The sequence below is a fragment of the Clupea harengus genome, chromosome 24 (assembly GCF_900700415.2).
Source record: "Clupea harengus chromosome 24, Ch_v2.0.2, whole genome shotgun sequence".
Lineage (NCBI taxonomy): Eukaryota > Metazoa > Chordata > Actinopteri > Clupeiformes > Clupeidae > Clupea > Clupea harengus.
This window is the reverse complement of record NC_045175.1, coordinates 15,675,722-15,698,621: the sequence shown is the minus strand read 5'-3', so window position 1 is coordinate 15,698,621 and position 22,900 is coordinate 15,675,722. Positions and strand designations below refer to the sequence as shown.

At 40.9% G+C, this 22,900-nt stretch overlaps 3 protein-coding genes across 3 annotated transcripts; 2 read left to right on the top strand and 1 right to left on the bottom strand.

Moving 5' to 3' along the window:
* Window positions 1-531: 531 nt before the first annotated feature.
* On the bottom strand, window positions 532-2,823 carry LOC116219100 (GTPase IMAP family member 7-like). Its single transcript, XM_042703516.1, has 3 exons — window positions 2,808-2,823; window positions 1,772-2,409; window positions 532-543 (listed from the first exon to the last, which is right to left on the bottom strand). The coding sequence occupies exons 1-3, from the start codon at window positions 2,821-2,823 to the stop codon at window positions 532-534; spliced, it is 666 nt and encodes a 221-aa protein (XP_042559450.1).
* Window positions 2,824-9,465: 6,642 nt separating this feature from the next.
* Window positions 9,466-11,810, top strand: LOC105905330 (GTPase IMAP family member 7-like). Its single transcript, XM_012833335.2, has 3 exons — window positions 9,466-9,721; window positions 10,149-10,262; window positions 10,822-11,810. The coding sequence occupies exons 1-3, from the start codon at window positions 9,466-9,468 to the stop codon at window positions 11,808-11,810; spliced, it is 1,359 nt and encodes a 452-aa protein (XP_012688789.2).
* Window positions 11,811-15,977: 4,167 nt separating this feature from the next.
* LOC116219099 (GTPase IMAP family member 7-like) lies at window positions 15,978-19,364 on the top strand. Its single transcript, XM_031562043.1, has 3 exons — window positions 15,978-16,002; window positions 18,171-19,240; window positions 19,353-19,364. Exons 1-3 carry the CDS (start codon window positions 15,978-15,980, stop codon window positions 19,362-19,364), a joined length of 1,107 nt encoding a protein of 368 aa, XP_031417903.1.
* The last annotated feature ends 3,536 nt before the right edge of the window (window positions 19,365-22,900 follow it).

Below are 22,900 nucleotides of genomic sequence, written 5' to 3'. Positions count from 1 at the left end.
GTTGCTGAGCAACAACCCTTATGCACATATTTGAGTATGTTCAAGTATGCCTAGCCTGGGTAGACCGAGCACAGTTACTGTCTGACATTACCATTCACTAATGCAAATGCATGTTATTGTTGTTTGTACTGACATACACAATGACACTGAAAGTATAGTTTGCTTTTTTATCTGTATAGTTTCTGTTTACTGTTAAACAAAACCTAACCTGAAGTTTGAAATGTCACATTTCCATGGTACTATGAAGCTAGAGTTCTGAAGAAATCAGGTCCAGACAGGAATGTTCCCTTTAAACATATTTTAATCATATCAGACAATCCAGGAACAAACTGCAGGGTACAGGTAGTATAGAGGTAGGTAAAGAGGATGTAAATGTAAGTTCACACATCAGTTCTTTACACAAGAAATCTGACTGGAATAAAACAAAGGCATGTAAAAGTATGTAAAGTGCTTTTTTAAATTGTTGAGGTTAAATAGCAGTTGTTTTTATACATTAATCATCCAGTCCTCCAACCCAATCAATCCAGACATCTATCCATCTGTCTATATAAAATCACACAAGTTTTTAAGGAACTGTTGAGAGACCAAGACCATTTAGGCTACACAGTAGTTATGGGTGCTTGTATTCCAGATCAATGTAATCAGGTCAAGTCCTCTGCCAGAGCCTGGGTTCCCTGGCTATACACATCCTTCCTAAATTCTGCTTCATTCTACATCATTCCTAAATTCTGCTTCATTCCACTGTTCCGCTTCATTTCTGTCACTGTCTCTTCACTGTGATGCTTTTTTGCATTAAATTAGTCTGTTAATCTGCCTATGTGTTTTTCCATCTAGTACATTGTAGAGGGAAGGACATTTAGGAGAGTAAGTACAAAAGAAAATGAGACATTTCTATTCCAGTTGATTGTAATCCAGGATAATCTAGTTGAATTGTAATTGTTTGTGTTTTAGCTTCTGAAAAAAGGGGCTATGGAGGACCCTGATCCTGCCGCACCTCTCTACTGTTCTCCACCAACCATCCTGCAGACTCCCTGGATCATCCTCCTCCTGTCCTCCCTCAACCACTCCCATGTATGTATGTATATGCGTGTGTGTGTGTGATTGTGTGTGTGTGTGTTTGTTATATGTACAGTATGTATGTATGTATGTATGTATGTATGTATCTATCTGTCTATCTATCTGTCTATCTATCTGTTTAACTAACTGGTAAGTTTCAGCGTCTGAAAAATAAAGGGCCTATGAAGGACCCTGCTACTGCAGCGCATCTCTCTGCTGTTCTCCACCACCCGTCGTTCTCTCCCCCTCTCCCCAGCTGCTGGTTCCTCTCCTGCCTCGGTCGCACACACTCCTCCCTCAGCTGCTCTGCTTCTATGCGTCTCCTCTCCTCCACCAGCCTCTGTGTCTCAAGCTCCTGTCGTCCTCTCTCTGCCTCCAGTCTCCTGGCTATCTCCTCCTGTTGTCTCTTCTCCTCTTCCAGCCTCTTCCGAGTCTCCTCCTGTAGTCTCTCTTCTTCCTGCAGCCTCCTCCTCTCCTGTTGCTGTCTGTTCTTCTCCTCCTCCATTCTCCTCTTCTCCCTCTCTCTTTCCTGTCTCTGCCTTCTCCTTTCCTTCTCTTGAAGCTCCAGCAGCTCTTTCTTTTTCCTCTCCTCCTCCCGTCTCTTCCTGTCCTCTTCCTCTTTCTTCCTCTCCTCCTCTCTCTTCTGTCGCTTCATCTCCATCTCTCTCCTAATCTCCCCCCATTTTCTCTCCTCTTTTTCCTCCAGAGCTCTCACTTCCTCCTCTTCCACTTTCACCTTCCTCCGAGCCTCCAGGAACTTGTCAGTAGCGTAGAGTTCCCCTCCACTCCTCTCCACCACAGCGTCCATCTTCTCCAGCAGCTTCATCAGATGACACGGCTCCATCTCTGCCTTGCTGTTCACAGTGTGGTAGCCTCCCCCACAGCTTCTGATCAGGCCCTGCACTTCCTGCTGTGACAGGAAGTGGTCCCACTCTCGTCTCGTGACCTTCTCTCTCCCAGTAAACAAAACGACAGTCGTCCGTAGAGCCTCCTCGCCCAGCCTCTGTTTGATCCACTCCACAGCTCTCACGTCCCCCTCTGAGAGAGGCTTCCCGAGAGGGACCACCAGCAGGAAGGCGTGAGGTCCTGGAGCAGCCATGCTCAGACACCTCTCCAGTTCATTTCCACTTGGTCGGTCATCGCTTGAAGAGGAAACCATCAGACACCCCGGGGTGTCAATCAAAGAGACTCTCCTCTCTCCGACGTCTGACGTCTGCACAGAGCCTCTAGTGGTCTCCTGCTCTTCAAAAGCGTGTCTGCCCAGAATGGCGTTCGCTGTTGTTGTTTTCCCTGATCCAGGCTGACCCAGCAGCACCAGCCGGAGATCATGTGGACCTGACGCTCTTCCAGATCCTACGAGGCAAGAAGAGACATGTTGGTGGTAAATCACAAAACATTAAATCAAGACATCTTGGATTCAATGTAAATAGTAAAATATAGTGTGACCAAATATTGTATTATCTCCTAACTTTCTAGTACATTGCAATAAATCAACTTAAAAGGTGTAGTATGATCCGTTCCACTTTCTGCCAAATTCAGTGTAAATCTCCTTGGTATTCGATAAGTGCACAAAAAAATGTAAAAAATGTTTGTTTGTTTTTTTTCAGCAAATTAACATGTTTCAGGAGCACAGCAGGGATTGGTGTCATTTTATTGATAACAATCATTTGTCAGAAAATAGCAATGCACCTTCAATTTAGAGAAGGAGCAATTTGTCATTTTTGGGGTTGTACAAATGAGCTGAAACTCACCGTTAGATAGAGCCATCTCTCCTCAGGAGCCTCTGCAGTGTGGTTTACAATTACTACCAGGAATCTGAAACCCAAATACAGACAAACTGTAAACACAATGAAAGACGCTGTGGATCAGCTGGTTGAGAAAAGTGCAAACAACACCAATGCCATGGGTCCCATTAACCAGAGACAACCATGGGCTGGGTCCGACCTGTTCTGTAAGGTGCTTCAAATCACTGTCTACATACATTCATATATACGTAGTTTCACAAAATCCTCCACTTGAGGACCCAAAACATTGAGCTTGACTGATCCCTGCACCTGAGTACCGCTCTGAATGGCCAACGTGTGCTTAGCTGACCAGTGATGCATTCACACAAAGCGTTTCTGTTGTGCATTGATCATAAATAAATGACCATGATGGCATCACTTTGAAACACTGTCCCCGATATCCACAACACGGCCTTCAGGAAAGACATCTCAGACGGGGAAAGTCATAGCTTCTCTTCACTGGATGGGATGAAAACATGCTAATCAAGGATGGGCTAAACACGCCCTGATTGGTTAGAAATAACTACTGGGAAAGATGCATGGGTAAGATCTGCGATTTATTTCGATAGGTTACGGTCTGTAAATCAGCCAATCAGAGCAGAGCTCATCACCTGTGGTTGGGCAGATGTTATATTGGTTAGGCTGTTGGCTATGAGTACTTGCATGTGACACCAAAAAAGTTTGATTTGTATTTGACTGCATGAACTTGCTATTTTGTGTTGATCATGTATCATGCAGGACCCAGCTATAAAGACAGCGCGCTCCGCACTATTTCCGGAGTCAAGGCAAATAAGTCTGAATGCTGTTGGTTGCGACCATGTTAGTTGGAGTTAACAAAGTCCCAATTCCCAAAAGACTGTAATTGCATTAGATATTTGTAGATAAATGACACCAAGCTACTCTGATTTCACGGGGGGGGGAAAACGTAAACAAGATTCCTGTAGGCGAACTTTATTGGCGTGCTGCACGTCTGTAACGTTATTTTAGACATGCAGCTTCGGTGTCCAGACGGACCAAAGCTCTCCCATTTAAATTAGTTTCTCATACGTATTTTCACTTCCCAAGTTATAACATGTAAAATTGCTAACCTGACATTTCTTTTACACGGTGTCGATGAGAGAAATCGATCCACTTCAACCAAGTAGCCAAGCCAGGCAGCCTCAGGCGTAATGTAAGCGAGTGGTTTGAGTGTTAGCGTTGCGTATAGCCAAGTACATTCTTTAAATTTCGGTCCTAGCAGCAATGAAAGATGGCACATTTGAGTATTGCGTACACTGACTTATGCTTTGCTGTTACCAGAAAGTATGTCGCACCCTCGACGAGAAACGGGGCAAACAATGGATCCTACAGCAAGTTCTGCTTCCAGTTTTCAAAATAAATCTGAGACTCTTTAGACAAGCACCACTGTTTCGTTGCGCGGTTAACGTTAGCTGCCATAATGCAGATGGTGTGTATGTAGTTGGTAATTTACTGAACACGGAGCAAACCGTGAGACATGCCGGTACAATTAAAAGTGAAAAAGAACAGCCGGCGCATGCGCCAATACAGTATAAACAATAACACGCAAGGAGACTGGTAAACTTGTTCGACGTGCCGTTTAGTTAGACTACTTGCACAAATTTAAAAATAGGCCAAAATATACTTACTGTTATGAATGAAACCTTTCAAATGTTCAACGGCATGGGTTTCCAAGGATTCTAGTAAACCAAAATCACCAGTTAAAGAACACTTGGCATTTCCTTTACCCAAGGGGTGGCGTGGGTATTTGTATTCACAGACATTTCCTGGAAATGGTGTGACTTCTCCTGGGCAACATGACACCAGAGCCTGTTATAGCTTGTAGTTCACCAGTACAACAACTTCATCGAGCCATGCAGGCGATGGTACTGGAAGAGACTTGAGTGCATGAGACCAACAGGATGTAGGGACAGTGAATGTTTAGTACGTGTATGTTTAGTCCAGTAGCCAACTGTGTGTAGGCTTTAGACATTTGTCTTAAAAGATATTTCTGTCTCTACATATTGTATTTAGATTTTCAAACATTTCAAACTTTTGTATGCACTTTGTATGTTGTCTTTTCAAAGGAACCTGACTGTAAAGCATTGTTAAAACCTTTGCACAGTACTGTCGTTTTATTATTTTATTTGATTACACTTCTCACTACCTAATTTCTTTATTTTTTCTCTCTCTCTCTTTGTCTGTTATTAAAGTATGTTGGCTAATTAGGTGCCCATTAGTAAACTGCACCCTATAATGCAGGGGTACTCAATAGGCGGACCGCGGTCCGGATCCGGACCCAGACGCAATCAAATTTGGACCGAAGCCTAAATCAAAATTCTAATTTAATCATGATCAAGCGAGGTTTCATTGGTGCGTGATTTCGCGCTATATATTTTTTCCCTACTCGATGTGGTTTCTATCTTCCGTGTCCAATCCAGAGGTCCAATCAGGAGCTGTAATAGAACAACATCACTATGACAACTCACTCACTTACTCAATGTTGGCCGCGAGCTCTGTGGGTCACGCAGGTTGTGTGTGTCAATGGCAACAATGCTGGCAGATAGATATGTGAACGGTATTTTTTTCTCAGCGAACGAAAATCATGGCGTGCTTTAAACCCGACAAAAAGAGAAAAGTTGATTCCAAAAATCGCGAATTTAAGACAGAGTGGACTGACAAGTATGCATTTGTGCTGCCTGTGGGGAGCACAAAACCGATGTGTTTAATCTGTAACGAGACGGTTGCCCTTGTCAAAAGTGGTAACGTGAAACGTCACTATGAAACAAAGCATGCACACTTCGAACAAAAATACCCGCAGAACTCTGAGGTAAGGGGCAGAAAAATAAACCATCTGCAATCATACCAAGCAACATGCAGTGTAATAGTTAGATCAGCCACACAACAAGAGCGTGCATACCTCAACATATTTCAGAATCAGAATCAGAATCTGTTTTAGAATCAGTTTATTGGCCAAGTACATTTTCATATACAAGGATTTTTTTCTGGGTTTAGTTACTCTCAATGTACTTAAACTGAAAATATGCAGTATAACACAACAGTTTAGGATAGAGATACTGTTGTGAGTCTGCCTTTTCAACCATGAATATGGTGAAAAACAAATACAGGAGCACACCCAATGAACACTTACATCAGTGCCTCCGCCTGGCCGTCACACCTTTTATGCCCAAATAAGGCCAGACCACATAACCGTTTGTGCATACGTTAGTTTGAACGTTTTTGTTGGAGTTATGTTTTTGGATTTTGACCGTCACTGTTCCGGACCCTGGACTGAATGGAAATTTGGCGAGTGGACCTTTTGGGTTTCTAATTGAGTACCCCTGCTATAATGTATCCTTAATCTGATCTGAATAATCTGAATGTGGTAGCTAAATTGTTTTATAGTCTCAGATATCAACATCCTTTCACCCCAATCACGGACTGTACCTTTACTTATTTTCAAAACCATGCACTGATCTACCCAGTGTTCCCTTGTCTAATGCCATGGTTGTCTATCGAGTCGTACCCAAATACCCAGAGGAATGCAGAAAAGCGCTACGAACAGTGGTGGGACAAACTATAGCAGTGCAGTTCAGCAAGAATACCACTAGGTGGCGCATGGATATTACCAGAGAGAGGGTGGAGAAGTGGGGGTTCCTTCGTCACTGCTAACGGTCCGAACCCATTACAACTGTTTTGTTGAATTGGGCGAAATTCTCCTCACGTTCTTCTAGCTGTCTGTCAGGGTGCGTGTGTTCAGAAAACTCTGGTGTTCACGCACATACATTAAACAATTCTGACTGTCCAGTGCGTGTGTTCAGGAAACTCTGGTGTTCACGCACAGACCATAAACAACAAGCTAATCGACCTCAGAAGCATGGGAGTGTATTTGATTGGCTGTTGAGCTCAACTCAAAAATCTTTTATCAGCATCGCAAACAGTGCCTTTAAAGATATTTGTATTTATTTTGCATTGAACACAAAAAGACACGAAAAATACATAAAAACGTCAGAGGAAGGGAAAGGTCATAGTAAGTAGTTTGTTAAGTTGCCCAGCTAAAGCATGTTTCGGTAAATTACCATATATGGTAATTGCGTTGGTCATGTGACTCCACTCCTTAAGATACAGTTGTTTTGGTTTGCTTCACGGCACATTTGGATGGAGTGGCAGCTTGCTACGTGATCTGTGAGTACCATTAATCATTAACAAACACAGCATTGCGATCATTTTGAGAACGTACAGTACTCTGACTGAGTGCATTAAATTATGTGTGAAAGCATCACTTTACCGACTAGAATATAATTAGTGTCTGTCTGAATGGGCTGCTGGGATGTTGGTGACTTATTCAGAATTGTCTGTCGGATATGTCACCCTCTGCCCTTCACTTTGTTATTGTGCTACCAGAACACGTTTATGAGGGAATGGTCTGTATACCTGCCCTCCTTCCTCTTCCAATCAGGTGAAGCATCCTGCGAGTGCTGTCACAGAGAGGTTACTGCTGTTAATCATTATCAAACACAGCACAAAGATTTGTTGGTTTGACTAACTTGGACAGTTCAATAAATGACAAAGAAGCCAAAGGAGAGAGCCAGAAGTTGCCGTCTTCGTTACAGTATGTATCTTTGGGTTATTGTATCTTGTGTTTGACCGATTAGACTCTAAATGCTTTCTATTGTATTTGATCTTTCAGGTAACCAGTATTACCAGGTAATAAGGGAATCCACGAGGGATTATGGTTCTAAACACAAGTGTTTCATATGTCATTAGGCTATAGAACTACTTTGCAACAAGATAGCTGTCTACCAGGAATTAGATAGATTATAAGTTTTGTGGAAGAAATGATTCCGATGATTCGTCTAATAATTTTGTAATGCAAATGGTCCCTTGCGAAGGCAGATTACAAATCAGGTCATCTATAGGCAACACAAGGAGGCACATGTCAAAAAAAAAGCGTCAGGTTTCACGTTGCATACTTGTGAAACATTCTGAAGTTTCAGTCATGGAAAATCTCGTGGCGTGTAGAATTGAATAAAGCTCCTAAACAGTCATTCAAAACATCTGAGCTTGACTCATGAGCTTTGAGGAACGAGGAAAAATTAGGAAAAATATGATTTGTGACATGATTTTATGAAGTGCTGAAAAACGGGACTACATTGGGCAGAGAAAGACTGACAATTGACTTAAATTAAAGGCCACCGGAAAACGATAGAAAGTGCATATTTCAAAAGATGAGGCGGTTTATATTTATGACTAATGGTCGGTCTATAGGCCTACATGATATGATAAAAGCTTTATTATATTATCGCTACTATGACTATCTGGTGTATAACGATGCATATGGTAAAGAAATGAGTCTAGCACGTTTGTCTATTCAGCAATTTAACAATTTTCAAGAGAAATAGATTAGGCTTTTGTATGATATTATTTCTCCAATTCTAAGTTTAGTTTTTTGCATCAGTTTGGTTATTGTTACTTTTACACTTGAAATGAGCTTAAATGCCGTAGAAACTTTTCGTGGGTGAAAGTCCCAACTGCGTCTTCACCCATAGCCTATATATAGCTAAACAAGTGTTCTGTCCCAACGTCGTCCATGTGAACATTGACTCCTTAACTCTATGGTTTATACACTGTGTAGTGACCTTTCCCTCTGCAGTAATTCCTTGAAAAGTTGAATCTATTCCAGAAGGCTGGACCACCTCAGTGTGTCGTCAGCACATGCTGGTGCATGTGAACTATGAGGCAACAAAGTATATATATATATATATATATATATACTTATATATATATATATATATATATATATATATATATATATATATATATATATACTTATATATATATATATATATATATATATATATTGATAATACTAATAACTAGTTATAACATACATATATATATATACCTACAGTATATATTTACCGCTATGAATGAAACCGTTCAAAATGCATGCGGTCAAATAACACATTTAGTTTTTTTTTATGGTTAGATACAGAACACCCACAACTAAAAGGTAGCATGCCCAATGATTATGTAGTCAGTTGCTTTATTCCATATTAGTGTGCATTGCATTGCTACACTGCAAGAATGATATTTAGTATTTTAAGCATACATTTGATGATCTTATAAACACATTAGCCTACATGCACATAGAACAGGTACAGGCAAATATCAGACAGCATATTCTTCATCAGTTTAATGGTGTGACAAGTGAATGTAATATTGCAAGATATGAACATTTAATAATGTTGTGAAGACACCTAAACTAACTGAAATACTTTGTTTATGAGTGTTTATTCATAATTAATTTTCTATTGCAACTGATGCTTCTGACATAATATGATGCTTCTGACATAATATGCTTTGATCAATATCATCTAACTAATACAGCTCACACTGTTTGTTAGTTTGTTTGCTTCCATCTAATCAGTGACTGCTGAACCAACATCCAATGAGCACAATCTCATATGTGCTTATTTATGGCTGTTTATTTATAATCAATTTTCTATTGCAATTGATGCATGCACCACCAAATGCTGATAAAAAAAATTCTTACCAACACACACCAACTATTGTATTCTGTGTTTGTTGCCTTCCGTCCAGTCGGGCTGCTGAACAAACCTCCACAATGAGCGGAATCTCAGATGTCTTGATAAAAACACTGGAGAGTCTTGACTTCAGCAACTTCGAAAGGTTCAAGCATAACCTTGAACGCCGTGGCCAAATCCCCAGGCAGAGGTTGGAGAAGGCTAACGTAGACGACATAGTGGCCATGATGGTGCAGGCCTACTGTGAGAGCAACTGTGGCAGTGTCGTGTCGGACATCTTGAGGAAGATGAACTTCAACCAGTTGGCCTTTAACCTGGATAAGGAGCTGCAATCAGGCAAGTTACTCTTTTACAGCAGCATACTTTCATGGCTGGAGTTAATGTAGTTAATATTTAGATTACAGTGCCAATGACCTGAAATTGATGTGGTTCACTAGTTTAACCGTCAGGATGATTGATATAGAGCGCTGATAATAATCATGTTTGGCTTGGTAGCCGGTCGTGGTCCTGGGACCTCTAGTGGTAACGTGAGCTTAGAGCTCAATATTGGCGATTGCGAAATGGAGGAGAAAGGGAAGGAGGTGGGCATATCATAGTAGAATGTGTGGTCAGAGACTGTGTACAATCCAGTTTGACATGATGATTATCTGAAATTGATTTAATTGTAGTTCAATCAATATGGCTTGTCAGGCTTTTCTGTAATAGTATCTCTCCCTGTCTCATTACTTTCTTTCTCCTCCTCTCCTCTCTCTCTGTCTTTCAGGAAGTTCCTCTGGAGGGGCTGAAGGAGCCAGTTTCAGCGCAGAATATTCTGCTCACTGCAGCAGCAGCAGCAGCCTGCGCTCATTCCGCTTTGACACCCAAATACCAGATACCGGTGATCACTCTCTTTATAAATAGAGACAGGAAAACCTGAAAGTTGACAGTCCTGCAGTACAAAATGGTGCACATTTATGTAATGCCATTTTATTCCAGATTATAGTATTACAAAGGAGTATACGGACTCCATTATTACCATTATTTCTTGTTCATAATGACCTAATGTGATTGGGTCCTAGATGATATTCATCACTATAGATACAAACTCATCATGTGTCATTCTGGCTCAGTACATGTCCACAAAAGTGACACTTCTAAAACTGACTTACAGGTACTGTACGCAATTCTAATTATCTAAACTTTTTTGTCAGGAATTTCTCCTCGATGCTAAGTTGTTCATACACAGTCCTGTCTTTGTAAATGGAAATCAAAGTGGCTTGGACAGTGCTGTGCACTATTCCAGCCAATCAACAGGTTACTTCAGCAGCACAGAAGGGAGAGGTGTAATGTGATTGGTTGTTGAACTCAAATATTAACAACCTTTTGCCAGAATCTTAGACTCCCCCCTTAACCATGTCATAAACATGGATTTCCAACTGTATGTCTTTTTTTGTTAGAACTCCTCAGTAACGCACATACTACCCTTGGCTGTGTCACCACAGACGCTGAGTTGAGGATCGTTGTGGTTGGCAAAACCGGAGCAGGCAAGAGCGCCACCGGAAACACCATCCTGGGTGGCGACGACCACTTCTGTGCCGAATTCTCGCCCGAGTCAGTCACGGCGACCTGCGAGAGGAAGACTGGTATGGTGAGTGGCCAATTGGTCGCCGTGGTTGACACCCCGGGTCTGTTTGACACGACGATGGCCGCCGACACGATGAAAAGAGAGATCGAAAAGTGTGTGGAGATGTCCGTGCCTGGGCCTCACGCCTTCCTGCTGGTGATCAGGCTGGGGAGGTTTACCGAGGAGGAGAAAAACGCAGTGAAGTGGATCCAGGAGAACTTTGGGCCACGGGCATCCAGGTACACCATAGTGCTCTTCACAGGTGGCGACCAGTTGAGGGGGAGATCCGTGGCGAATTTTCTGGCCTGCAGTGCCGACCTCAAGGATTTTGTCCAGAGCTGCCAGAACCACCACGTCATCAACAACGAAGACAAGATTGATCGGACTCAAGTCACGGAGCTGCTGGAGAAGATTGAAGCCATGGTGATGGACAACGGAGGGAGATACTACACCAACTCCATGTACCAGGAGGCCCAGAGGAGGATGAGAGAGGATGAGGAGATGCTGAGGCAGGCAGAGGAGATACAGAGGCAGGAGAACGAGAGGATGATCAGGCAGGAGGAGAGAGAGAAAGAACAACAGAGATCCACAATTCACGAGAAGATCAAGACAGCACAGAAATTTAAAAACTTCTTTTCTTTTGTAAAAGGAGTCGGGACCTTTGTTGAGGGCGGGGTTCTTCATCAAGCCAGAGAGAATGGGAAAGAAGAAGAGGTTCGTGCAGCAGGGTTCGGAAATCTGTTTGATTTCGTGAACTATGTGGTAGATGACTGCAACAACGACATAGAGAAACTGACTGAAAAACTTTCCAAATTAGAATAGTTGAAATTTAAACCCAGATATGCTACCTACATCCTATACAAATATAGGTTTGTTATAGTAAAAAGGTCATCAGTAACCTAAATGTCAAATTAACTGAGATATTGAAATTCCTTTATCTTTCCAATTTCAAGGAGTCCTTATTTGTCAAAACACATGATTGTTAGTGGAGATAGGTCAATTTATATTTGAATCCCCTTTTTTTTAAATGGGGGAAAATGGCTGTATCTCAGTAACTAGTCTCACTGAGGTGAATGTATTGTAATACTGACTTCCTGTTAAGATATGCCCATTTTCCAAATATCATTGTTTAGAGTGAGGCTCAACCTGATGAGTGTATCTGAATGTCTGAATGCTAACGTGTTATTTTAACTTACTACGTACTTAATGTTACGCCAGTGTTTCTGAACGCAGTGCAAAGCAGTATACCTGGATCTCCAAGGGCACATACGCTCTAGGAGACCCTCTCAGTCACAGTGCTGCTTACAGTGTTTTAAATCACTCATCTTTCAGGTCAAACCTTTAAATCATTTCACTGTTATTACAGGCTTGCTTCACACATGCTCACGCACGCGCACACACACACATACACACACACACACGTCACACACACTTGCATTAGTTGTTTTGTTTGCAATGGTACATGATGGCACACATGGACTGTGTTATACTGCTGTTACTGCTACTGCTTTTGGTTGATTTAGTCCTGTGTTTTTTAGTCACATGCTTGCTTCATAACACACACACACACACACAATTTCATTAAGTTGTTAATTTAGCAATGCTACATATATGGTACACATATATAATGTATTTTACAGCTGTTTGTACTCTGCTGTAGGCTATGCCTTTAATCAATAAAAGATAAATACGATTTTGCTGGTTGGAAAGTGTGTTGTTTGGTGTGAGCAATGGTGTGTAACAATGTGATCGATAGCTTATTGACAAAATATGAAAACGAATGTATTAGAAAGTCATGCTCTTATAGCATTTAGTCAGTGAGGGGTTGCCGTGTCTGTATGTAGCAGGCTAACTGTATGATATGCAGGTGCTCCTTATTTTAACTTGTTGGGTTTAACACAAACTGAATGAGTTAAAATGTGATACATAGAATCTGTTGAAGGTTGGTCTCATCATTTTAAGGGCTTATTTATCCAAATGTTCCTTTCTTTATGGTATGCTTCATACTCTGTTTCAACAACCAGCCTTCACAAATAGTTTCATCCATCAGCTGTGGTTCGGCATACAGCCAACAGTATGTAGAAAAAACTGATGATCGTGTTTAGTGTTCAGAGCCGAGGGTTGTCTCACCTTGTTATATTTGGATGGTATCACCCCCATCCCCTCATACACCCACATAACAAATCCCAATGTACCCTAGGTTGTGTCTATCTTGACATATCACCTCACTAGAAGTAAATGGTAAATCTACAGAGTGCTAGGACTACAAGAGCCAATTTTGACAACAGTGGACCTCTCCCCACCTATCAGCCAACAGTAATCTTCATATCCAGGTGTCTGGATTTCTACTGACGCATCGGACGTCTCACCTGCATGGCCTCTGAAGTACTTTAACCTTACATTAGTATTTATGTTAGTTTGAAACATATCAGTAGCCAATGTTCATATCAATCAAGCTCGATGGGACTAGCAGGCTATTATCAATTATTGCCAATGTGTAACTGTAACACTGGCAAGTTCACTAATAGCCTACAATAAGAATGTTAATGTATCATGTACAATATTACATGACTTGTTGAAAGTAATCAAATAGCGTTTGTAATATGACTGTCACGAGTAAAACGTTTCCGAGCAAAAAATCCGACCCCACCCTGTGTTCAAATCCTTTCCTCCGAAACAGAGCTTGTATGTTGCCTATTTCTGACGTATCAGAACCGCAGGAACAGCCTTCCTGTTAGATCAACCTTTCGGTTTCGTGTGGGACGTCACCGACAGAAAGAAGTAGCCAGAGCGAAAGACCTAAAGACCAGGTGAGATTCTTGTAAACTTTAGTAAACATCTCATTCGCTGGAGAAGTAAGCAACGTTTTAAGTCGGTGGATAATTTGGCTACACAGCTGGAGAGAGTTCGGGAGACACTGCACTGCCAGTTGCTTAGTTGAGCCACTGAAATGCACCGACAGGCATCTGATAGAGAAGAAAACAATGTCCACATTTGCTAGGCTACTGTAATATCTTTAGTTGAATACTGACACACTGAAGGTAAATAGCATGAAGGACGAACAGCTTTATTACTCAAACCCCGACATTTGCTTGTTGTTTTTGGATATAGTTTAACTACGAGTTCACATGGTAAACACGTCACTGGCATCGATTATGTCAAGATACTTGGCCCACACAAAGCCAATCGCCATACAGTCGCTCACACAGAACAGTCCTAAGCTACATGACGAGGAAAGTGTCAGTGTCTTTTGTGGCCCAGTAAACTAAGCTTGCTCACGTCGGCCTATTTGTGAACTGGTAGCCCAACCTGGCGGGCCTGCTAACATATCAGTGTCCCTGTTTTTAGTACAAGGCGAGTTTGCATATTTGATTTCCGTGTTTAAACGATATGGTTGCAGTTGGGTCGTGTGAGTCTAATCCCCTTTGCATGAGGGCACACTTCCTTTGGGTTGTGAAGTAACATCAGAGCTCGAGTGAAGGAGTAGTGTAGCCTCGAAGTGAGCCTTTTGTTGACGCCCACTTCTAAACAGCTAACACAGGCCTACAGTATAACAATTATTTGAGAAATTTATTTTACATTTAAACCGCCAGGTATTGTCACACATGTTGCTTTTTGCATCAGGCTACCACACCAAAACTAATAATTGAGAAACTATATTTTTTCTTAGCTTCTTAAAAAGTGATGAGCAATTATATCATATTTTACTCAATCAGCTCCTAAACACAAGGAGTACTTTTGCTCCAACCCTGGGGCAGTTGGAAGAGCAGCATGGGACAGTTGGAACACTCACCTTTCCACATATGAGTGTTTAGTAGTATGATTGATTCATAATCTTATGTGGCCTAACTTCATGAGAGACAATGGGATTCTACAGCGTGGGTACAGTTGGTGCAGTCTGTCACACGTAAAACCAGTACCTAGCTCACCACCTCGCACGTTTGTCTATACACCGCAATAACCTTAAAGGCCACCAAGTCTTGAAATGTGTCACTTTTACTGCACAGATAAAATATCAAAATCATCTAAGGTCAGTTTAACTGTGATCTAAGGACAAAAGCTATTCAGTGGGAAACGAAGTTTGAGATGTCAAAATAATGTAAAATATCTTTAGACTGGAGAGGGGTGCATCCTCAACATTTACCACCTTCAAAGAGGATGCTTCTGAGCATGTGCAGAGCTAAAGTCACAGATTGTGGTTGAGGCGATTGTGAGTTATTTAAGGTGTTCCAGCTATCCCTCTGTTCCAACTGAGCAATCAGAAAATGACTTCAGGAGAACAGAAGGTTGAAATTTGATTTGTTGTTGATCTCAAATATTAACAACCTTCACCAGAATCACGTACTGCACCTTTAAGCTATATTTTGTCTGGTGTTAGTACATATTACAGACATCACAGTCTTAAATAATCTGAACAAAGAATGTAATACTGACATCACAGTCTTAAATAATCTGAACAAAGAATGGAATACTGAAATATTGAGCTTCTCCAACTACTACTTAAGCTCCCAAATGTGCAATTGTTATATGTGGGGAAAAAATGTACCACTGAAAAATGTTTACTTGGATAGCTGAGATACATATTTCTCACTTTGCCTCAACAAGTAAAGGGACTTTCAAACCAATCAGGGTGGTTTAGCCCATCCTTCATTAGCATGTTTTCATCCCATCCAGTGAAGAGAAGCTATGTCTTTCCTGGTCTGAGATGACTTTTCTGTAGGCCGTGTTGTGGACGGTGTTCAAAGTGATGGTCATTTATTTATGATCAATGCACAACAAAAATGCTTTGTGTGAATGCATCACTGGTCAGCTAAGCACTCAAATGTTAGCCATTCAGAGCGGTTATCAGGTGCTGGGATTAATGGTCTTGTTCTTTCAACCATTTCTTAAACCCTTGTGTGTATTTATATAGAGAACTGGAGACTGGAACTGCTGGACAAGACAGAGGCTACGTTGGAGAAGAGTAGCCACCCAAGAACCGTAAGAAAAATGACCTTCACCACAGCTCCAAATTGTAATATACTGTATTCTTGATGTTGAAGTCTTTTTGATGTTGATTTTTTATTTTAGTTATAGACAGAAACCATTTTTAAGTCCGTGTTCTATTATGTGGGGACATCCCACAAGTGACTAATCCTCTCAACCTGGACCTGTATTACAGGTTTTAATTTACAAAAATGCAAAACACTGTGAGCTAGGGCTGTAGCAGTACTGCAGCACATATGGTTTACAGTCCAGTGCATTACCAAAACAGCATTTCAAAGTGTTCAGTATGGAAACACATCATACACAATATTTTATAGTGGGCTATGTGAGAAGTATAGAAAGACAATTTTGACCCTTTTGATATGATTATACTGTATACAAAGAGACCGTGTGACCGTACCCAGCCTCTTTTTGAAGTTCTGTCACAGCAACATCACAGCCAGTGTCCTCCTTCTGAATTGAGAATAGAGACTTTGAAGCCTCCTACTGAAGTCATGTCACAGCAAAACGTAGTAACATACTAAACAGTGGCATAAAGATTACCCACAGCTGTCCGCCTGGCGGAAGCTTTTGGGGCATGTGGGGGATAAATGTGTCGCTATTTCCGTGGGGGAAGAAATTGTGGACAATAGGTCTATAGTTTGATAGGTGTACTACATAAGGAAAGGGGGTATGCATGTATGTGTGGGGGCCTTAGTTCAAGGTGTGAGGTGGGGACGTGTAAGAAAAGGGATATTGGAGGTGTGATTGCCAGTCAGGGGGTCTAGCTGAGCATGGCCATCTAAATGCTAATATGCCTGACCATGGCCATCTAAACGCTAATATGCCTGATCATGGCCATCTAAACGCTAATATGCCTGAACAGTTGTTTTGTTATAAACCCATTGTGTAAAAGCCTAGAAGAAAAATACTGAGGAGCTGAATATTTTCAATTTGACATGAAAAACACAAAAAGTCCTCTCAACTCAAGTTCAGCTGTCTTACTCCAGAGGAGACTATGTAGGTGAGCTCTGATCCAAATTCTGGAAATTTCCATACCAAAATTCTGGAGACAGCGCTTTCTGGTGGCGAGATATAATGAGTGTGACAACCAACCCGTGTGACAACTAACCCCGTTCTCCCCTAACACATTGCAGTTAAACTTTCTTTTTTTTTTTAAATAGATACAGCACATACCAACATTAAGGAATTAATCTGCTAGCCAAGAATCACTTGTATTTTGCCATAACTTCATTCTAGACATTTTTTTCTGTTCTGCAAAATCAAAACTTATTGTAATTAAATCAGTCTGTATGCGTTTCTAAGTAACATTCATTGTTGTGCGCTGATCTCTTAGGAACACGGAGCAATTGCATTACTCTACCTCCCAAAAGTGAGTACATTTTTATGTATTCATGTTCATTTTGACATGCATAATATAACCTGCTGACTGATGTTGGGTATCGGACCAAAGACCTTTTGTGCACATCATACTTCCAGTAATATGGCAAACCCATGTTACCATAGACAAAATTCATATTCAATGGCACAGAATGATCATAGTAGAGTCCATTCTACTTTTCATGCCACAAAAGTAGGTATGTTGGCTTTAGACATCTATTACATTGACAGAATTGCTTTTGTCTATAAAATTAGTTAATTTTGTCTACATAGTGAGAAATGCCTACATCTTTTTGTACATTTTAGTGCATGACATGAATCATTCGTTTTGTTTTCTGTGCATGAAAGAATGTACTCTCTTCATAATTTTGTGGGCGCAATACTGATGTGTTTGTGTTTCTTGTGGACAAAAGGCATTGCAATGTGACATGGTTTCGTGATAAATGAATGCCTGCCATGCTGCCCCATATCAAAATACAGTGATATATTCTATCATTGTCAGGCTTAGACACTTGAGATCAAGCATCATGTACACATGAAGAAGATGACAATACAATACTTACTCATTCTAGAACCAAACATGTTCCATTGCCTTTATCCCATTCCATATTAAATGAGACTATACCATGACTAGTGTTTCTCATGACAGCACCTTCATATGAACATTACGCACAGTAAATTAAGTTACATTGTAACCCAATACCCTCTTGTGTTGATAACTTATGTGGATAAGGTCATGCAGATATAGATCCTGTCTTTTTCTAAAATGACTGCTCATTCCACACCATTAAAGAGTTTTGACTGTTTCATCCACAGTGTCTCCTCTAAGGGTCGTGCTGCTGGGGAAAACTGGTTCTGGAAAGAGTGCCTCAGGAAACACCATCCTGGGGAGGGAAGCTTTTAAAGAGGACGTCTCATTTGAATCTGTGACTGAAACCTGCAGTAATCAACATACTGTAGTGAATGGCAGAGAAATTACAGTGATTGATACACCAGGATTGTTTCATACAGAAAAGCCTATGGAAGAGCTGAATGATGAGATGGAGAAGTGTGTTGAGATGTCTGTGCCTGGGCCTCATGCCTTCCTGCTGGTGATCAGATTAGGTGTCAGGTTCACAAAGGAGGGGAAGAATGCTGTGAAGTGGATCCAGGAGAACTTTGGTGAGGGGGCGCTGAAGTACACTATAGTGCTCCTCACTCATGGGGATGTGCTGGAGGGGAAATCAGTGAAGGATGCTCTGTGCAGAAGTCCTGCTCTCTCATGTCTTACTGAACATTTTGGGGGTAGATATCACGTCTTCAACAATAAGAGTAAAGACAGGACTCAAGTCAGAGAGCTAAAGGAGAAAATTGAGGCCATGGTGAAGGAGAATTGGGGAGCAAACTATACCAGTGAGATGTACAAGGAGGTGCAGAGAAGAATAAGAGAAAAGGAGGAGAGGAAAAGAGAAGAGGAAGAGACACGGAAAGCAGAGGAAGAGAGAAAGAAAAAACTAGCAGAAATGAAGTTAGAAAATGATAAGAGAAAGAAGGGAGAGGCACAGATGAAGGCCGCAGAAGAAAGGAGGCAGAGATTAGAAGAAGAGGAGAAGGCCACGGAAGAAAGGAGAAAGAAATTCAAAGCAGAGGTGGAGGAGGTCGAGGAAAAATACAGGCAGAGATTCGAAGCAGAGGAGAAGGACTTCAGAGAACAAGATAAAAGAGCTAAAATCACTGCTGTGTTTGGTGCACTAGGAACTGTAGGAGCAACAGTAGCGACAGGAGGAGCAGCAGGAGCAGCAACAACAACAACAACAACAACAGCAGCAGAAGCAGTAGGAGTAAATGCAATATCAAAAGCAAATGCAGCAAAAGTAAACGCGGCAGCAGCCGCAGCAAAAGCAAAAGCAAGGGCAGCGAAAGCAAATGCAGCAAATGCAGCAGCAAAAGCAAAAGCAAAAGCAGCAAGAGCAGCCGAAGCAGCAGCAGCAGCAAACGCAAAAGCAAAAACAGCAAAAGCAAAAGCAATAGCAGCAAAAGCAACAGCAGCAGCAAAAGCAGCAAAAACAAAAGCAATAGCAGCAAAAGCAGCAGCAGCAGCAAAAGCATCAGGAGGAGGAGGAGCAGCAAAAGCAGGAAAAGCAGCAGGAGGAGGAGCAGGAGGTGGAGCAGCAGGAGGAGGAGCAGGAGTAGCGTCAGCAGCAGGAGCAGCATTAACAGCTGAAAGGAGATTATATTTTGATACAGAATCATGGGTTGATACAGAATCAGAGGATGATGCTTATTAACATGTTCTTATTTCATGTTCTTATCTTTTAATTTTCTGTTAATGTACTTTACCTTTTATTTTATTTTTAACATTTGTAATCTATGATGCACTTTTTAAACATTTTTTACAGACCTTGCACCACTCAAAACATGATCATAAGGGAAGAGTGAAATCACAACTTATTGGCTTCAGAAGAATCTGCTCTTTGAAGGAAGTCGTTGAAATAGCTACAAGAACTTTGTTTAAGATATTGAGATTAAGAGGTTATGCCCGTTCATTATTTAGGTCTATTGAAGCAGAAGTCAGGCAAACTTTTGGTCACCCTGAATTTAACATGACAGGGAATGAGGGCAAACAATTCAATCCATTTGTAAATACATATTCATCCTCACATTTAAATACAACAAATAAAAGGACTAATTTTCCTGTGTGTGTGTGTTCATGGACCAAGGAATTTAGAAGTAAATGGTAAATCAACAGAGTGCTAGGACTACAAGAGCCCACTTTGGCAACAGTGGACCTCTCCCCACCTATCAGCCAACAGTAATCTTCATATGCCGCTCTTATTAGTCACACATCCAAGGTCCAGGTTCTTTAATACTGATGTTCTTTATTGCGCCGAAAAACACAGACACGAAAATACCGTAGAACTAAACAGAAATTAATACAAGACATAAAATCAAGCATACGTTTATAAAGACAAGAACAATCTTTAACGTTATTAAAATAATAACCAAACAAAACATAACATACCACTTTTGCCTGCGTGTGGACTAAGAGAGTATATTACAGCTTGCAGTTCTTCAGAGAGCATACGAGAGTATATTACAGCTCAATCCTATAGCAAACTTGAATTCACGCTGACATCCAGTCATTCATCCAAACGCGCAACAGGAAGTGACATGTTACATGCATGATGGGAAATTGAGTCAAACATACATCTAAACATCTTAAGTAGCTCAAGATACCACATAGTGGAGAAACCATTGAAAACTTTGTGACCGCATTTACACTTCATATCCAGGTGTTTGGATTTCTACATCTGACGCATCGGACGTCTCACCTGCAAGGTCTCTGAAGTACATTAACCTTACATTAGTATTTATAGTAGTTTGAAACATATCAGTAGCTAATGTTCATATCAATCAAGCTCAATGGGACTAGTAGGCTATTATCAATTATTGCCAATGTGTTTTACAGAGCTGTAACGGTAGCAAGTTCACTAATAGCCTACATTAAGAATGTTAATATATCACATACAATATTACATGACTTGTTAAAAGTAATCAAATAGCGTTTATAATATGACTGTCACGAGTCAAACGTTTCCGAACAAAATATCCGACACCACCTTGGGTTCAAATCCTTTCCTCCGAATCAGAGCTTGTATTTTTCCCATTTCTTACATATCAGAACCGCAGCAGCCTTCCTGTTTTCAAGATCAACCTTTCGGTTTCGTGTGAGACGTCACCGACAGAAAGAAGTAGCCAGAGCGAAAAGTTGTATTCATCAGATGCAAAGGACCTAAAAACCAGGTGAGATTCTTGTAAACTTTAGTAAACATCTCACTCGTTGGAGGAGTAAGCAACTTTTTAAATCGGTGGATAATTTGGCTACACCGCTGGAGAGAGTTCGATAGACACGGCACTGCCAATTGCTTAGTTCAACCACTGAAATGCACCGACAGGCATTCAATAGAGAAGAAAACAAGATCCACATTTGCTAGGTTGCTGTAATATCTGAAGTTGTATACTGACACGCTGAAGGTACATATCATGAAGCACGAACAGCTTTATTACTCAAACCACGACATTTGCTTGTTGTTTTTGGATATAGTTTAACTACGAGTTCAAGTGCTAAACACGTCACTGACATCGGTTATGCTAAGGTAGCCTACTTGGCCCACACAAAGCCAATCGCCATACAGTCGCTCACACAGAACAGTCCTAGGCTACATGACGAGGAAAGCGTCAGTGTCTTTTGTGGCCCAGTAAACTAAGCTTGGTCACGTCGGCCTATTTGTGAACTGGTAGCCCAACCTGCCGGGCCTGCTAACATATCAGTGTCCCTGTTTTTAGTACAACGCGAGTTTACAACTCTCAGTCTCAGATGTGATTTCCTGTGTAAACGATATGGTTGCAGTTGGGTCGTGTGAGTGTAATTATCTTTGCATGAGGGCGCACTTCCTTTGGGTTGTGAAGTAACATAAGAGCTTGCGTGGAGTGGAGGAGTAGTGTAGCCTCGAAGTGAGGCTTTTGTTGTTGCCCACTTCGAAGCAGCTAACACAGGCCTACAGTATAACAATTATTTGAGTAATTTATTTTACATTTAAACCGTCAGGTAATGGTACATCTTTTGCTTTTTGCATTAGGCTAGCACACCAAAACTAATAATTGAGAACATATTGCATTTTCCATATGATATTTATTTAGCTTGTCTACTTAAAAAGTGATGAGCAATTACATCATATTTTACTCAATCAGCTCCTAAACACAAGAATTACTTTTGCTCCAATCCATGGAGTTGTTGGAAGAGCACTATGGAACAGTTGGAACACTCACCTAGAGAGCTACCTAACCAATCTATAGCTGAAGTTACCATTCAACAAAAATATTTACCATAAAAATAAACATTTAATATCATTTTTGATTTTTTTTTTTAATACCCAGGGCCTTCAAACAACTGCCAAAATGGATAATTGGTCATTCACACGTAAACACACCAAGATTGATTCATAATCTTATGTGGCCTAACTTCATGAGAGACAATGGGATTCTACAGCGTGGGTACAGTGGGTGCAGTCTGTCACACGTAAACACAGTAAAACCTGTACCCAGCTCACCACCTCGCACGTTTGTCTATACATCGCAATAACCTTAAAGGCCACCAAGTCTTGAAATGTGTCACTTTTATTGCACGGATTATAGATCACAATCATCTAAGATCAGTTTAACTGTGATCAAAAGGACAAAACGTTATTCAATGAAAGGAAGATGGTGACGTGAATCACAGTCTTAAATAATATGAACAAAGAATGGAATACTTCTCCAACTCCAACTTATTAAGTTCCCAATTGTGTAATTGTTATTTTTTTTTTGTACCACTTAAAAATGTTAAAAGCTTGGATACATATGCCTCACTTTGCCTAAACACCATAGCATACAATGTCAGCTTTGATTTGATTCCAAAAACAAAGCAGTAAAGGGACTTTTATACTTTTTTAATCAGTCATTATTTATAACACATCAGGGTGTGTTTAGCCCATCCTTGATTCATCCTCCAGTGAAGAGAAGCTATG

Bases quoted from the DNA above. Each gene is read 5' to 3' on its own strand.
- LOC105905330 (XM_012833335.2), top strand. From the start codon at position 9,466: ATGAGCGGAATCTCAGATGTCTTGATAAAAACACTGGAGAGTCTTGAC. The intron at 9,722-10,148 runs GCAAGTTACTCT...TCTGTCTTTCAG, and splicing joins GGATAAGGAGCTGCAATCAG to GAAGTTCCTCTGGAGGGGCT. The intron at 10,263-10,821 runs GTGATCACTCTC...TTTTTTTGTTAG, and splicing joins CACCCAAATACCAGATACCG to AACTCCTCAGTAACGCACAT.
- LOC116219099 (XM_031562043.1), top strand. From the start codon at position 15,978: ATGACCTTCACCACAGCTCCAAATT. The intron at 16,003-18,170 runs GTAATATACTGT...TTTCATCCACAG, and splicing joins CTTCACCACAGCTCCAAATT to TGTCTCCTCTAAGGGTCGTG.